The 13,073-nt window shown below is 40.1% G+C and overlaps 1 protein-coding gene and 1 long non-coding RNA gene across 10 annotated transcripts in view; one reads left to right on the plus strand and one right to left on the minus strand.

The window, feature by feature from the left end:
* Nucleotides 1–13,073, plus strand: part of KCNQ1 (potassium voltage-gated channel subfamily Q member 1) — a 389,773-nt gene that overhangs the window by 365,929 nt on the left and 10,771 nt on the right. Inside the window, exon 18 of one of the 6 annotated variants that reach the window (XM_068683462.1) lies at nt 11,885–12,016. The exons of the other annotated variants lie outside the window; for them this stretch is intronic. Within the exon in view, the coding sequence (XP_068539563.1) occupies nt 11,885–11,950 (66 nt within the window). The 3' untranslated portion in view covers nt 11,951–12,016. Of the gene's footprint in view, nt 1–11,884; nt 12,017–13,073 lie in introns of those variants that run through there. 6 annotated transcript variants of the gene reach the window in all.
* LOC137857236 (uncharacterized) overlaps nt 1–13,073 on the minus strand; it is a 79,196-nt gene that overhangs the window by 33,805 nt on the left and 32,318 nt on the right. The gene's annotated exons all lie outside the window — the stretch shown is intronic.

Below are 13,073 nucleotides of genomic sequence, written 5' to 3' on the forward strand. Positions count from 1 at the left end.
TGGGCAGAGCATCCTGAGCAAGACTCACTCAAAGGACAATGCTCCTGGGGTTTTCTAGAATTGCCCTGCGTTTCCCTTACAGCAATCACCAGCACCTTCCTGGTCTGTGTTAAATTACCTCTACACGGTGTTTCTGCTGATGTGTTAATCTCGTCAGGTGTGGTTGTGAGTCAGCATCAGCAAGGCTGGTTGTGTTGTGGAGCTGAGTGTTATTCCACACAGGTTACAGACCTTGCTGCATTTCCTCTTGAGCTGGGATATTCTCGGTAAACTCTTGATAAGCCAGAGTTTGATATAGTCCCCAAGAGACACTCAGGGCTAAGATTTTTGACCCACATCTCATAAAACCACATGACCGGCTTGTACTGTTTTCTTTCCCCTCTGTATTTTCCCTGGTAATCAGATCAATATGTACAGGACTGGCTTAACAAATTGGACTATAAGATCAAGATGGTTTCTTACATCACTAAAACTGAACAACCCAGGAGTTTAATGGAAAATTTTCACCTCTGATAATTGGATGGATTTCTGTTTCCCATCCATTTCCACAAACAGAAGACCTGGAGAGGTTTTTTTTTTTTTTTTTAATCAAAGATTGAAAAAGTAGACTAGTATTGACACTAATTGACTGTTCAGACTGAAGCACCTCCAGGGCCTTAATGCTCCTGGGGTTAATCCTAAGGTAAATATGTTGTTGATAGAAAAAGTAATTAGTATTATTATTTGCAACCGTGTTTCTGCTCCATTTAAAGTCTATTGCAAAGGTCTCACTGGTTTAGAGGACACCCATCCTGCCATATCTTCACACAGTGATCCCAAAAGAGAGCCTGCTGTGGAGAGCTGACGGGCAGGGCTTGCTCCCTGCTCACCTCAGGTAAAGCCAAAGGTAGCAAGATGTGCTGCAGTCACCTGAGGACCGCGCTTGGGTTCTTGGTAGTCCGCTGGTTTTGCAGCACTAGCAGTTGCAGTTCTGTACAGAGAAAAACAATTTGCCTCTCCAGGGATTTCTGCTGGAAAGAGCTGGTTAGAGCCACTTACAGAAACAGGAAATTCTTCAGTTTTGTAAATGATTTTAAAACTGATAGCTGTAATGACAGGCATTTCTTTGGGGGCCGGCACTGAAGTGCCTCCCAAGTGAGCAGGCACTTGTGTCAACATCTCGGGAGCAGTGTGCGAACGGCAAGTAGAGGCTGCACAGTGTCGAGTTTTGTTGGCGGGGGGATTTTTATTCAGAAAGCAAGAAGGCCTAAACACCCCATCTCATAGTTTAGATAGAACTGGCAAAAATAGCATTTTGGACAAAAATGGAAGTCCTGTGAGAAACTTCTGTTTTGTCACATGTGAGAAACACTGTTCTGACATCTTCATTAAATCCTTTTTTGCGATCATTGATTTAGACTTTTCCATTGTGTTAAGCATTTTAATCCCAGGACATTGAAATGCTGCATTTAGACTGTTTTGTAGTCTTTTATTCCTTTTAGGCACATTGAGACTGTGGCATGGTTTTTCCTTCCTTTTTTAAAATGAAATATTTCAGTATTACCAACATTCATTATGAAGCTAAAACCATTTACGTGTTTCCAAATTTAAGTAGTTTGGAATTTCCACTTGAAATATGTCAAAAAGAAATTGTGATATGCCATATTTCCCATACAACAGAGCCTCTGTTTATTGGCAGAGGCAAGTAACGACAGTCCTCTTTTCTGGTAACCAAAAATGTGGTATTGAAGCCAAGTAATGAAGCATGTTTTGTCTCCCATGTAAATATCTTTTGGGATTTATTATGTGTACTCACCTGCTTGTTCTTGGGCATTGGGAGTGCTTCAGATCCTTACTAAATCTTAATGAGACATTTCCCATTATGAGACTTTGTTTTAGTTGTGTACAGTTTTAACTATCTGACCTGGTGTTTTCCATTTTGGATATCTCAGACTGAAGGTTTAGGGAAGTTTCAGCTGAAAAGCTTTAGCCATTCCAAGAAGAAAGTTAGGAGGTGACACTATTTGCACACGTTATTGTGATTATTTTTCAATCTTGTCAGTGTTTCCTTAAAGTGCCTATCTACATCTACATTTTGGAGTGAAGACTTGCAATTTGTCTGCAAGTTGTCAAAATTTCAGGTTCATTTATTCTTCTTTAAAAAAAATAACCTTTTGGCTAAAGAAAGAGCCTCTAAATCACACATTCTCAGTAAATAATAATGTAAAAATAAATAAAACAAAATAAGTTGGTGTTATAATATTTGTCTTCTGAAGGGAAAGTAATATAATAGTATGTTGTTCTTTCCTTCTTTAATAAAACAAATACTATAAATGCTCTTTTTTCCTTTTTTTTTTTTTTTTTGAAAAAAAAAAACAACTTGTGAACTGCAGGTCAGATGTTTAGAGAAATCTATTACGTGATTATTTACTTTTCTTTTTTTTTTTTTAATGCAACAGTTTGTTGTTTCTGTGACTGTTTGCACAGGGAACTCTGCAGAGAAATAACAGAATCTAGACTTCCTTCCCGAAACAGGAAATCAAAATACAGGAGGTTTTTTCCTATGTTTGATTTTTCTAAAGCTTCAGGCAGCAAAGCCACTGGTCAGTATTGCTGTGGAACGTGTATGCTTGCTATACAAGATGTTCTCCCCCTGCGTGCCCAAAGGCAGAACATGACTCTAATGTTTGAGCTTGCAAATACAGATTTGAGTACAGCCTTGTAGTTAGTAAGCACAGGGTTAATGAAGGAAGATGATGTTGATTTGAACTTGAAAACTTTGGTTCAATTCCTAGCTTTTGCCCCAGATATTTTTTGTGTGAGCACAGGCAAGACATTTAATCCTTCTGTATCTCGGTTCCATATGTATAAAACAGGAATGAAAATACGAGCTTTGTCCCACCCCTGTTCTATCTCATCTATTTCACTCACGCATTTTTCAAGGCAAGGGCAGTGCCTCTTTGCGTGCATGCAGCCCATGGCCCATCAGGGCTCTGACCTCAGGCAGGACCCTGAGGCAGTGGCAGGGCACACCAATATCACAGCAGATGGGGCTAGGGCACAGCTCTGAGCAGATGCTGCTGCCTGAACACTGGTGGAGCCCACGGCAGCTATTTTAACCTGAGACCAAACTCAGCAGTTTGGCACCATGGCTGGGTTTGCCGTTACGTATGCTGGGCTTTACAGCTTGGGGCCACACTTGTATTTAGGGCTATTTTTTGTCTGTCTTTGGAGAGTTTACTCTGCGACTGGTACTATTTTAGAGCTGGTTCATTGTGGTATCTACACTGCTGCAAGCAAAGTTCAGAAAACTCAAAAGAAGGTTTCTTTAATTAACTGAAAACCAGAGCCTATAGTTTACTTGATGTGAAAAATAGACCAAGTTGTAGTGGTATTCGTAGCCTGCTGGAATGGTCGGTTGTTTTGGAAAAAAAAAATGTTTTTAGAGGAGACTTGCCAAGAAAGTGTTCTCTCAGGAAATGATAAATGGCAGTTTTGAGACTTAAGTGGCCTGTACTGTATGTATGTGTCTTGGTAACTGCTGACTCAATCATGTGTGCTCCTGATGGCTCCCACATTCGCAGCATAGGGAATTTACAGTCCTAATTCACAAACTCATTATTGTCCTGCAGCTCAAGACTTTTACACATGGTCTCAGGATTGTTTTATCTAAAACCAGTGCAAACATACAAACAAACATATTTTTAATTACACTTCAGATAACTGTTTGGTTATTATTAATTTTACAGTGTATGCTAAAAACCTTGCAGTTTGTGTTCCAAAAGTAGTTTCTCAGAATACATTCTGCCAGGTTGGGCTTTTTTTTTTTTTCTTTCTTTCTTTTTTTTTTCTTTTCCCTGCAGTATGTTTTCTATGAAGCTGTGCAGCTTTAGGAAATTTAAATAACAGAGAAATGAAAAAATGGCTATACTTTGCATGGCAGGGATATTTGTTAAAAGAGTGAAAGAAAATGCTGTCACTATGTTGCTGGGAAGGAGGGTCTGCTTGAAGCAACACACCATTCAGTAATGCGAGTTGGTTGCCATTACAATGGGGATACGTTGTGTGCAAATGCATAAGCCTTTGGAGTGTCCTCTTCTAAATGCTAACAGTGATCCTCATTTTCAGGCCATTTATATTACCTTAATCCCGTTGACATCAATAAATTTACTCCTCATTTACTCTGGGGTGAAAGAGAAGCAAATTGGAACTATTGTCTGTATAGGAGACATTGTTGCAAAACATGTCTCATTCCCCAGTCACAATGGAGGGAGAGTTTCATGGGATACACAGAGCTCAGGGGATTTTTCCTCTAATGTTGCCTAATGAATCTGTCTGAAAAGGGCCATGCAAATGGCAGAAAAATTTTGCATATACATGTCCGTGAAAATCTATATTGTGCTTGTCAATTTGCAAGATGAAGTAGGGATTTAAGAATTTGGAGATGATTTGATATAAACTGAATCAAATGATCTTGTTAGAATTCCTAGGCACCTCATAAAGAATTGGTGTATTTGGTTATTTGCATCCTTGAAAACCTTTTTAGCATTCACGCGGGAGGCAGTTGTGAAAATGCGGAAAGCTTCAAACAGCCTTTGCTCCTGTTCTTTGTTGTTCCTGAACAAATTCGTCTCCTGCTCCCTGTTTAATTACCCAGCTGTATGGTGCTGTCGATGCGGAGAGGCTGAAACAGCTCCATGGAGAACCCTGCCCACACCATCTGCCATTCACCGAGTGCTCCTCTCCTGGGGCGGAAGCGATGTTACTTTTATATGGAGGAAAGTGTGAAACTTTAGAGTGCATTAAATTGAAGCAAGCACCTATCCAAAGTAACTTTCTGCTCAGCAATTTGCCAGTGAGAAATGTGAATTTTAATTGCTGCCTGTCCAATTAGAAGAGGCATGTGAAATGCAGGTATCACTGCCCCCTCTGACTGGTTACATGCTGGTTTTCGGATCATATAAAATTGATTCTTCAAGTTCTGTATAACGTTATTCCTGAGATCTTTTGTTCTGGAGAGCAGAAAGTCAACAAATAGCAGTAAGAGCAGCCTAGAAACAGGCTTATCTGTCAAGTTGGTGACAGCATTCTTGTATGTATTCGTAGCTTGAAAAGCCTAACAGTATACGGCACGTGTGTACTCATTTGTACACGTTGCATGAAGGTTTCCGAATAGAAATGACAGGCAGAAGAGTAATGAAGGATGTCAGGTGTGGCCCAGTAAGCAGTGATGAACCGATGTTAAGTGCAGCCCCTGAGCCAAAGGCAGGCAACAATTAAAACCGCCTTCCTGAGCTCAGGGAAGCACCAGCACTGATGAGCATCACTGAAAAGCAACCAGGAGCTGTCTGGGCAGAACTGCAGTGGCTGTCGATGACTTCAAATGGAAACTACATCAGAGAAAAAAGTATGAATGCCAACCTTGGCATATAATAAATAAATAAATAAACCTGAGTTCCAGAATAATTTTATGTTCATAAATAGCATCTATGGATCACGACATGAATAAAATGATATTATTTGTCATTTCTCACATTTGCACGTTTTGCTATATCAGGCACTACTCTATACAATGAGAGATGAAAAAATGTAGTTTACATACAAGTCAGAACATAGCTTAAATCTAAAAATAATGTTAAACTTCACATTTCAATAATTGTATCTGATTATTTCCTCTATTCATCCAGACTTTCTATACTATCTTATTGTGCTGAGCAGTGGGGTATTGCAGTCTTTCACCTTTACAGAGTTCAGAGATGGAGTATATCTCCAGGTTTGCCCAGCCCTGCAGCACCAGAACGACAGCTCCAGCAATGTAATGATGTCCGTCTCCTGGGGTGGCTGATTTAAAACCTTTGCCATGAGCAATGACCCCCGAGTGAGTGAAGTGCATAATTAGTACAGGTGTTCACTGTACGAACAATAGCAGTTTTAGGCTCTGGAACTGTCTGCAAAGATTGAATTTGTGTCATTTTCTACACATGGAAAGTTTCTTTGTCCAGCATGGATACGCAAGCTCTAAATTAACCGTAGAATTATAAATAGACCATGGTTACAATACATAAGCAGAGAAACCTCATTTTGACCTCTTGTATTGTGTAGTCGCTGTTATGGACAGAAAGCTACAGACTCAGCCGTGACTGGCAGCTCATTTACTGCCTCTGCAGAAGATCAACAGCAGAACAGAGAACGGGCAGGAGTTGTAAAGAGTTGTACCTAGCCTACTCTGCAAAATAAACCTGTGTTACATGGGGTCACAGCACACAGAATTATCGAACCCAAGTGATGAGACAGTTAAAGGCTCAAAAATTGGGTTCATATATACTTCCTCACATATACATGGGGCTTCACAGAAAGGCTTGCTTGGGAGTAGAGGGCACTTGGGTAAAGGAGGTGTCGAGCAGCTTGCAGCACTGCTTTGCAAATGAGTTTGAGAAAGTTTGAGCTATGTGAAATACTCATGTTGAAATGTTTCCCTGGAAAATGACACTTAACTCCTAGGCCTTGTGACCGTTCTGTATAGGAATGTTCTGTAGGAATGGCCTTGAACCACTGTGACTGAAACTGGCTTCATTAGCCAGAGGCTTATTTTGCTATTGTACTTGTGGCTCTGTTGTGCTGCAGTGAGGGGGGAGGATCAAGATAAAGTGATATTTGCGATGATGTGTCTGTATGTCTGCACATCATCTGCAGGCCGTGGATTTATTCGTTTTTCAGTCAGTAGAACTGTTATATAAATAATGCATATGAGAGAGCTGGTCACACATGGTCTTCTCACTTGCACATGTATGCTGCAAGTCCTGGCTGAGCCAGAGAGGAATAAGTGCAACCAGACCCCCTCTGCCTTCTCTGTAAATCAGCTTCTAAAAGGCAGCATCAGACACTGGCATCGTTGTGAGAGTCTTGTCCCACGTAGAAAGATATCCTGGCGTGGTTACTGTGGGGTTTTCAGGTGCTGTGGATGCTGTTCCTGGTTCTCATTTGTCATCTTCTGCAGGACTTCATGCAAGTCATTTCACCTTCTGTTGTTTCCATTTCCTCGGTTGTGAGTAGTGTGTATCGTAAAGCCTTCTGAGGCTTTATGGAAATAGAAGCACTTGGTATGTTTATCATTTTTATTATTCCCATTGTCTCTCAGCATCTATTGTAAAACTTAGATATAATTTGAGAAGATTATCTCTTGATTTGAAAAGACTGTTGCTTTTAAAGACTATAAATCAACAGTGCAGGAACTATAAAGTAAGAAGGAGCAACTTACACCTGAAAGGAACTGTGATGCTTGAGGCTGAATTAAACTCCTTTCACTTTTCAGAGCAGATGTGTCAGAGCTAAAATTGTTAGCTGAATCATACAAAGTCATCCATGAAAATGGATGAAAATGTCTTAGTTGAATCAGAATAATGTTAGCATTTTAATCTGTGAAGTCCTCAGTAGGAGGACTCCCTTCACTAGTAACCTTTTTTCAGTGGTTAGGGGTGAATGAAATTCTCCAGTGACTAGCTGATTACTCTCTGTTGGATGGGAAAAAAAAGTACTACTTTGAGACTAGCAGAAGAAAGAAAACAAATAACTCTGTAGTAACTTCTTTCACTCTTTAGGAGAAAATATGCAGAGGGAAAATAAGAAATGCCTGCAGCTAAACCAATTTGTGCGGCAATACTCAGATCTTCCAAGTGCAGCAGGGTCTGGCTTCTGGTAACATAAACGATCGATCTCCGGGAGGAGCAGGCTGCAGCTTGCTTCAGAAAGCAGGGCGTTGATTCTCTGATGTTCCCTTCCCAGTGTGCCACATCCAGTTGAGAGCTTTCTTGCCTGATGCCTGAGCCCAAGTTGGTGCCTCTGTGGCAATGAAGATGAAATAATTTAGATGAGAATTAGTGATGTTTCTCATCCCTAGTAGTCATTGAAGGCTGTTTTATGTTGTCATTATACTGCTATTCTTTCTTTCTTATCTGTGAACGCTGTGGGGTGTTACTGGGTGCTGTGAAACAGATGCTGCCTTCCATCTCTGAGAAGGTACATTTTGTTATTGATCTAACAGGGGCTAGTACAGCCCTTAATAGCAGGGCTTGAGGGCAGCTACGTATTCATGCTCTTCCTTTGTGCAACTGATAACAATTCTGGTGGGGGGTAGTAGAGAAGAGAAACATCACAAAACTTTATGTGCAAGACTGTCACCACCTCTGCCTGAAGGATTTTCCAGTATTTCATCATGTCTAGACTATATGTACAGTGTTATCTTCTGCAGAAGTCTCCTCTATCATAGGATAAAATTACAAAGCCCAAATCCTTTTTGTTTTGAACAGTAATGATCATCATTATCTTAAGAATGAATAATCCAGGCTACTGCCTATGAACCAGAAGAATAGCAAGAGATGGATGCACATCTAACATCTGGAGCTGGGCAGATCATTTAATCTGCAAGGCTGTCATGATGATTAATCAGCTAGGAAAGACTGTGAGCCTTTTGCTTCCACCACTGAGCTGTTGCTTATACTGCCAATAGATCCACTTTTTGAGTCATGGTTTACCAGTCCAAATAAATGCCCAGTCTGGCTATATTCCTAGAAGAAGCTATTGACAAAGAAAAGCACTAAGGATTTTTTCGTTATCTTTGTCATCCATTACATTTTTCAAACATGTTATTTTATCAGAAACGTTTGTTTACTTTTGAAGTCATTATAGCTTAAAATGTTATGGAGAAGAGCCTTGATATTTTAACTGACTCAGAACCAGAGGGAAACCTGCAGTTGAACTAATTTGGAAAGTTAACCCGTGCAGCACTTGTCACTGGCAGTAGCCAAGTGATCTGTCTCTCCATTTTCAAAATGAGTTGAGCTCCTGAAGTATTAGATTAGCTTCAAGATGTAGGGTTGTATTGTATTTAAGGGGGAAAAAAAAAAAAAAAAAAAACACAAAAAAACTGTTTTCTGAGACCTTGATGTACATTTAAGACCTGTTTTCAAGGTTTTCCCTGCAATAAGTCTGATTTAAAGCTAGCACTGTAAATTGAAGTTGATACTCTTGCATAACTGGTTAGCTCCAGAACTTGGGATTGGAAGAAAAATGCCCAATGCTACAAAACGCAGAACAAAATAATCACTTAATTTCCCCCAAATTCAATTGGCAGAGCTGTTGAACTCCTGCAGGCATGGGTAATGACTCCGTATGACCCATGAAATTTGAGTGAAAACCCTTCTTCATTAGCAGTTAGTTGCCTTTGTTGGAGTTTTGCTTCTGGTATCCATAAGATCTACTAGTGTGCCTTTATGAATAATGCCATGACAGCCAACAGGCAGTTCCTCTTCCTTTTAAACGCAGGTTTCCACTGGTAAATATATTAGGTTCTAGTTCACTGGTTGGTTATTTGCTGGCTTGTGATTGATTGCCTCTGCCTCAGCTTCTTGAAGTGGTCAGGAAACAAATGAAATGTACCTTTTGGGTGTCCCAGGCAACTAGATTTTGGAGGATGCAGAACACCTGCATCTTCTCTGGATTTCAGTGGTGTTGCTGAATGCTTAGCTTTTCCACAAAACGAAAGCTTTATTATTTTTCAAGCATTCTGAAGGAGATTTTTCCAAGGGTATGATTTCAGCAGAAGTGAATGGAAGTTAGAAGGGGAGGGGAGTGGAGTGAGTGAGCTCACAGATATTTTTATCACTGATAAACTTCACCTCTGATCTTTGTGCAGGCCCCTGGGAAAGAAAAGTGCCTTTGGATTGTTTGTGGTTTTCTTTCATTGTGCTGGATTTTCTCACTGAAATGTTCTGTCTGCATGTTTGTAACGCTTAATGCAACAGTGAAAATAAGAGACAGCCTCCTTTCTGAGGAACTAACTCAGGCATACGGCCCCAGTCTTGTGTGTGCAGAATGGGTGCAAACTTGCCACCTTATTTATCACTAGGATTTCTAACCTGCAAATGCCATGGCCCATAAATGACTTCTCCATAATAATATTTATCAAAGTATTTCTGGTCTAATTATTCATGCTGAGCTTGTTCTCTAAAAATTTCTCTTAAAAGAATCTTTTTAAAGATTTTTCTTTTGAAAACAAATTCATGACCACATCAAACAGAGATTCATGTTGCCGTTGGTTTAATTACCAGCAGCAGCCCTCAGGGAATCTCAAAACTTGCTGTTATTATAATTGCTTCTCTCTCTTTCACTCCCCCACTCCTTTTTCCCGACCATTTTTGATTGCTGCAGAAGTCATCGTATGGTTATTAATTTTGTAAGCTCATTTTAGGTACAAAGGAGTTTTTATGTCTTTTCTGCCCATATAATAACTATCAAATCACAAATAATGAGTAGATTACAGATGCTAAAAAAGAACTGGCTAAAAAACTTTTTTGAAAAAATGATTGAAGTGATCTTGTTCTTTAAAATTTCAAGTAAAAAGCAGATAGGTGTGCCCTTCCCTACTCATGCTGTCCCATCCACTTGTGATAGTTGCCATCCAATAGAATATCCCACACACAACTCATATGGCATGCTGCAAACTATTAAAGGCTTCATTTCATGCAACTCCATTTCCCCCACCCTGTGCACAGGTTCCAAAAGGGAGACCTCAGGCAGGTGCCATCATCATCCGTGCCTGTAGCAGCTACAGTCCTTCCCTCCCACTCCCTGCTGCATAATGTCCATTGTCCTTTCCGCCTGTTCCTTGCCCTGCTCTGGTGGTATTCACCCCTACCTTTAGGAGACACATTCGGTCAGGCAAAGCATGTGAACCGCTGCAGGTTCAGGTACCCCAGCAACTGTGGCAGTAAAGCCAGCCAACAGTTTTAAAGATGACCCTTGATTTTCAGGTGCTTGCCATGAGTTGTATCAAGGGACCTGATGCCAGCAGGAGCAGGTTCCTCATTCTGGCCACACTCGGGCACACCACACCTTACTACCCATGCCATTTCCTTGAAGCAAGAAAGGAGCGAAAAGAATTTTCGAAGTGGTAGTGGTGACATGCAGCAGCACAGCACTGTGCTGCAGTAATTCGTGCTAACTCCCATTTTCAAGCTTTGCATAGACTGAGATTCATTGTTCTCATTTCCTTTAGCTTACTGACAGTGAACAAACTTGCGGTGAATTAACTGAATTTGTTCTTGCCTGCCTGCTTTGGGCAAGGAAGTAGGGCTGATGTGGCTGTGCCATAGCTGAGGTATACATTTAGTTTCCACTGTAAGACAGAATATGTGTCTGCTCTAAGATCCATAACCTGTGGATGAGTCTCACTTTCTATTCCAATTGGAAAACGCTGTGCACCTCGTCTGGCTTTATTACCTTTGAAAAGGAGTGTGGATGCCTCATTTGAGTGAAGCAAGAAACATTAACATAAGCAATGCTGACCTAACTCAATGTGATGCATAGCATATTTGCTTTAAAAAGAGCTGCAGCCTCAAATGTGTTTTGAATTAGGAAAAGTGTTTTAGAGAGAGAAAGCAAAAAAGGAACCATTTCTTAGCAGGCATCTGAAAAATAACAGTTCAGAGGAAGGAGGAAAAATGTATTTCTAACACTGGGGGATTATGAGCGTATATCTTATTCTTTGTTTTTTAAAAATAAAATCTTGGCAACTTCAATGCATACTACGATGATCCAGAACTAGAACAGCTACTCAATGGTGAAATTATCAGCAGTACTCCGGCAAGAGGTTATTAGTCATAGTCCCAGTATCATACAAGAGCAAGAGCCAAGGATTCAAGAAACAAAACATTCCCCTTTGGAGAGAGGTCAAGATTAGTCAGTTTTGTTTTGTTTAACTGGTGATGGTGGTAGGGGGGTTGGGTTGGGTTGGGGGTTATTTTCCTGTGGAAAAGAGTTTTGGACATATTTTTGTGTTAGTTTGGTCTTTTACTTTTTTTGAACTCTGAAGTGTTGTTAATATGCCACTGTTCCACATTTGAAACAGGAATCTACAGCTAGGAGAAAGCTGTTGTCTGATAGCCAAATTCCTGACAACAAAAATATGGAGTGATATTCAGAGGCTGTACTGCCGTGATTAAACCCAGCAAAGAGAGTCCTCCAGAGGCAAGTACCACAGGGAGTTTTCTTCACATCTGTGGAACTGAAGCATCTGAAAAATAAGTGCCTGTTAGCTACACAGCATCTTTCCTTCCCCTGAAGATAGGTATTGGGGTGCTCAGCCAGAAGGGCACAGGGTAGGAACATCTTGGTGAACACAAAGGTGATTGGGAGTCAGAAAGCAATCAGTTCTACAAACTTCTTTCTCATTAGAAAACTGAAAAATGCTTTGAGATCTGAAGATCTGCCTAGGACAGGAAAGATGAGAGCTCTTATTAGAGCTCTTTCTTACAAGTTAAAGATGTTTAGTAAATCTGCAGCCTGGCCGTTAACTTCACTGTCTCAGTTTTCCCCACTTTGTGATAATAATAACAGTAACTATCTACTGCAGCATGGTGCTGTATAGATAGGCTAAGGTTCTCAGGGCTTTGGATATAAGATGTGCTAATTACTGCCATTTATTCTATAGCTGTATCCAAACTATTGTGTAAAGATAAGTTGTTGGGGTTTTTCAGTTTTTGTTTGTTTGTTTTTTCCATTTTGTTTTGACCAATACTTTCCTTAATTTTCTTGTTATCTTGAGCCTACTCTACATCCTCCATAAAACTGGATTTCCATTTAAGCATACTTTGGGAAACTGTTTAGGATGACGGTGCTAGATGGATGCCCAGTCATTTTTGTGGGTACATAAACTCTCATACTTCTGGTATCTTTGGTTGTCTTTTTTTTTTAAGAAAAGAATCCCTCTCTTTTTGCCAACTTGCATCTTATTTTTAAATGAAAATGGAAGAAAATTGTGACTGGCGAAAGAGATGTCATTTCCTGAAGGTGGGGCAATAGTAAATGAGAATAAAGAAATTCTTGAAAAATCCGAAGTATTCTATTAATAGGATAGGGGGATTTTATCTTCTTCATTAGCTTCTGATAACAGTTATGTTTAGAGACAAGACCCTTCAGTTTCCTGGGTTCGTACAAGCAAAGAAAAACATTTCAAAGTCCCTTGTTTATCTACAGCTCATGCTCTGATACTCTATTAGAGTAAAGGGTTAAAAAATAATCTCTGACCTTTGTAATAT

Source organism: Anas acuta, chromosome 5 (genome assembly GCF_963932015.1).
Source record: "Anas acuta chromosome 5, bAnaAcu1.1, whole genome shotgun sequence".
NCBI classification, from domain to species: Eukaryota; Metazoa; Chordata; class Aves; order Anseriformes; family Anatidae; genus Anas; species Anas acuta.